General features: G+C 63.0%; 2 protein-coding genes across 2 annotated transcripts; one reads left to right on the forward strand and one right to left on the reverse strand.

The window, feature by feature from the left end:
* Window positions 1-1,045: 1,045 nt before the first annotated feature.
* BXZ73DRAFT_55727 (uncharacterized protein) lies at window positions 1,046-1,690 on the forward strand (the record flags this gene model as incomplete). Its single annotated transcript, XM_048021387.1, has 2 exons — window positions 1,046-1,255; window positions 1,319-1,690. The coding sequence occupies 2 exons, from the start codon at window positions 1,046-1,048 to the stop codon at window positions 1,688-1,690; spliced, it is 582 nt and encodes a 193-aa protein (XP_047872090.1).
* Window positions 1,691-2,143: 453 nt separating this feature from the next.
* BXZ73DRAFT_107086 (uncharacterized protein) lies at window positions 2,144-2,869 on the reverse strand (the record flags this gene model as incomplete). Its single annotated transcript, XM_048016826.1, has 1 exon — window positions 2,144-2,869. One exon carries the CDS (start codon window positions 2,867-2,869, stop codon window positions 2,144-2,146), a length of 726 nt encoding a protein of 241 aa, XP_047872091.1.
* Window positions 2,870-3,714: the final 845 nt, after the last annotated feature.

Below are 3,714 nucleotides of genomic sequence, written 5' to 3' on the forward strand. Positions count from 1 at the left end.
TATCAAAGAGAGATGGGCTGCGCGAACAGCGGGGCAAGCTCGCGCTGGCATCGTCTCGTACCAACCCCGACCCCACTACGTTGCGCCTCTGCTTGCCTTCGATTTCCCCCAACGACTGTGCCAGGCGATGCCTGGGAACGATGCAGGCCCTAGCGGCGGGGGGAGGAACTTCACTGGCACAGATCTCCCTCAACCGGGCCTTCAGCGACTAAACGGGGCGATTCAAGAGATCGAACGACTCACCAGAGCACTTGAAAACCACGTTGAAAAGACGGCCACCTTAATCAGTGTCCTCCGCCACGATAACAACATCACACGTGCAAAACTTGAGGTCGCCACCGACCGCATCAACTTTCTTGAAGAGTTCTTGGAGATCGAGCCAGATGACGGAGAGGAGGGAGCGGCGCAAGACCCACAAGATGCGAGTGTCATGGGAGGAGATGGCAGTGGTGATGCGACGGCAGCGGCAGTGAGCAAGCAGTTGTGTGCGAATACACGTGCCATAGTCAGTCATTGAGCTCGTCAGGTACGAACAGACGACTCACCTCGTATCAGAGAGCGACCAACGACGCGTTCAAAATCTGGATGGGGGTTACAAATCTCTCCAAGGCGGCCGATCTACCTGGTATCCCTGGGCTGGGAGAAGAGGCCCCACTGGTACCGACCGGGCAGCACGCTGGCACTCGTCTCGTCAGGTTCAACTGGCTCCAGAATGCGACATACCCAATGAATGCTCGAGGCATTGAGACCCTGACGACGGCTCTGAGGGCGCATGGAAACTCGTACGTTCCTGGCTTCGGAGAGGACCTCGAGAAGATCTTCGATGCCGACCTGAAAAACCGCGTCATCACTAAGTTCAAAGCCCTCGTGGCGAACTGGAAGCGCATAGAGAAGAGCGCTGGGAAAGCACGCGCACCTGCGGAGTCGGAGCCTGTAGATGTAGAGGATGCGCAGCAAGCAGCTGACGATGATCCTCTTATGGATCGCAAGATTGCTCGTTCTCGGGCTAAACCAGTGAGTTCTTGTCAGTGCATCTCTGAGGGCGATGAATACGTGTTTACATACTACGTGCCATGCGCAGAAACAGGAACAGCGCAAACGTAAAAGCGCGGGTACGAAGTGGGCAGAGCCGAAGTATGAGACCGCATTCACTGAAAACACGGCCTCGGACGATGAAGACATGTCGGAGAGCGAGGTCGTGGCTGGAGAGAAGACTTGTTATGTCAGTCGGCCGCCGTGGTTCCGATCAGCAATGGTAAGCACTCTTGGGACAGGCGACGTGGAGGACGGAGATGCTTACCTACTAGTACCATGTTAGCTTCAGGAGTGCTACGACGATCTCGACCTGCGGAACGATCCTGAGCCAGATCGCGCAGCTCTGCTCATCAAGCGGAGGAAGGGACCGGTAAAACTCACTGCTGTACCTCCGAGGGCGCAGACGCTGAAGAATCGCCTGCGCGTGTGGATGATCACCGAGGACGCTCTCGAAGGGAACCCGCACTGGTTGACGGGGGGCCGAGTCGCACAAAACGGGAAGTTGTGGGGAGATGAAGACGATCCAGTGGACGATAGCACAGCGAGAGGAACGAAGAGGAAGGGGGATTCGTCCAAGAACAGTGGTGGTAAGAAAAAGAAGCGTCCTGCTGAGGACATGAGTAAGGTACAAGCGGCTAGGGTTCACCACGGGTGACCCTCGGGTGATTCTGACTCAACCCGCACCCGTACCCGCGCACACCCGCACCCGCAGACCCGAGGGTCAGCATGCACACGGGTCGGACGGGTATCTCACGGGTGTACACCCGTGGCGGACACCCGCGGGCCTGGGACGAGTCACCAGTGAGGTGTTGCACGCAAGAGCGTGCATGCGATACCGCACGCGCGAAACGGCATGTGCGAGATGAGCTGCACGGGATGGCACGCGCGAGACCAAGATGGCGACGCGCAGGAGATGGCGCAAGGGAGATGGCGCGAGACGGCGCAAGAGAGATGGAGTGGGTGAGACTCCAGTACGGGCGAGAAGGTGCGGGCGAGAAGGCGTGGGCGAGAGACGGTGCGTGCGAGGGAGATGGCGCATGGGAGAAGGGAGGCGGCACAGGCGAGAGACGCTGTGCATTATTATAGATGAAAATATATTTATTGTACGCTACGGGACAGATGGAGGGAGGCAGAGGGCGGCGCCGAGGCGGGCGAGGCGGAGGAGGGCAGCGTGCGGGCGGAGGTAGGCGACGCGGATGCGGGCGAGGCAGAGATGGAGGAGGGCTCGAGGGAGGAGGCGCAGGGCCGGGACGAGGCAGAGGAAGTGGTGTGCGAGGTGGAGGAGGCGAGGCGGGAGGAGCTGAACGACGCGGAGGAGGGCTTGAACGCGGACGCAGGCGAGGCGGACGCGGGGGAAAACGATGCGGACGCAGGCGAGGCGGACGTGGGGGAAGACGATGCGGACGCGGGCGAGGCGGACGCGGGCAACATGCGTGGAGAAGGGCAACGGCGAGGCGGGCAATGCGGAGGAGGCGGGCAACGCGGGGGCGGGCGGCAGGAAGCAGGTGGGTGGTGCGAAAGGGGTGAGAAGCGTAGGCGGAGCAGGGCGAGGAGGAGCAGGACGGGCGAGGAGGGTGGAGGCCAGCGCGGAGAAGGGCGAGGCGGGCGGAGGAGCGCGGTTTGGAGGAGTGTGGTGCGGAGGCGGGCAACGCGGACGGAGGCGGAGGTGGGAGGGTGGCGTGAAGTCACGGGGGTGGGCGGCGCGAAGGAGGCGACAGGGGCGGGCGGAGGAGGCGGCAGGAGCGGGCGGAGGAGGGTGAGGAGAAGCAGGGCGGCGTGCGCAGGCAGCGCGAGCGGAGGAGGACGAGCTCGGCGATGCAGAGGCGGGCGACATGCGCAGAGGAGAGCGGCGCAGAGGAGGAGGGCAACTTGGAGGGCCGAGAGGAGGAGGACGTCCGTGTAGTTGTCGACTGGGTGGCAGGGAGGACGGGTGGGCGTTGGGAATACGGCAGGGCAGGGCGGAGGACTCACCAAAACAGGGGCTGCGGTACATCGCCGCGGCCCCCATATTCCAATCTCCATACTGGTGACGTCCGGATGGACGTCCTCATGCGCCCTCGACGTTGTGAGGGAGGCCGGTAAGGTGGGTGAAGGACGGCATGGAGGACCGAGGTCGAGGTCGAGGTGGGGGAGGGGAGAACAGTGTCACCAAGTGACACTGCAGTCCAACAGCAGACGACAGACGACTGTGTAGTCGCCATCGTTTGCCTGGACAGACGGTGAGGCTGAGCAGGGAGCAGGCGGTGGAGGAGAGCAAGGAAGGGAGGGACGCGTGGCGTGCATCACTCGATGCGCGCCACGCGTCCTTGCCGCCCACTGGGGCGCTGAGAGACGGCGAGGGAGACGGCGTGGGTGAGGGAGACGGTGCGCGGGAGACGGCGTGGGCAAGAGGGTGCAGGCGAGAGAGGGCGCGGGCGAGAGACAGCGCGGGCGAGAGACGGCGGATGCAGGCGAGGGACGGCGCGGGCGAGGGAGACGGTGCACGGGAGACGGCGTAGGCGAGAGACAGTGCGTGCGAGGAAGACGGGGCGAGGGGGACGGTGCGTGGGTGAGAGAGGGCACGGGCGAGACAGAGCACTGGGCGAGATGGTGCAGGCGCCGAGACAGTGTGTGCGAGACGGTGCACATGAGGGGTACCGGTACCGAGTGGTATACGTACATGTACTTTGTCCGGCCTCC

This window comes from Epithele typhae (genome assembly GCF_022376455.1).
Source record: "Epithele typhae strain CBS 203.58 chromosome Unknown BXZ73scaffold_99, whole genome shotgun sequence".
NCBI classification, from domain to species: Eukaryota; Fungi; Basidiomycota; class Agaricomycetes; order Polyporales; family Epitheliaceae; genus Epithele; species Epithele typhae.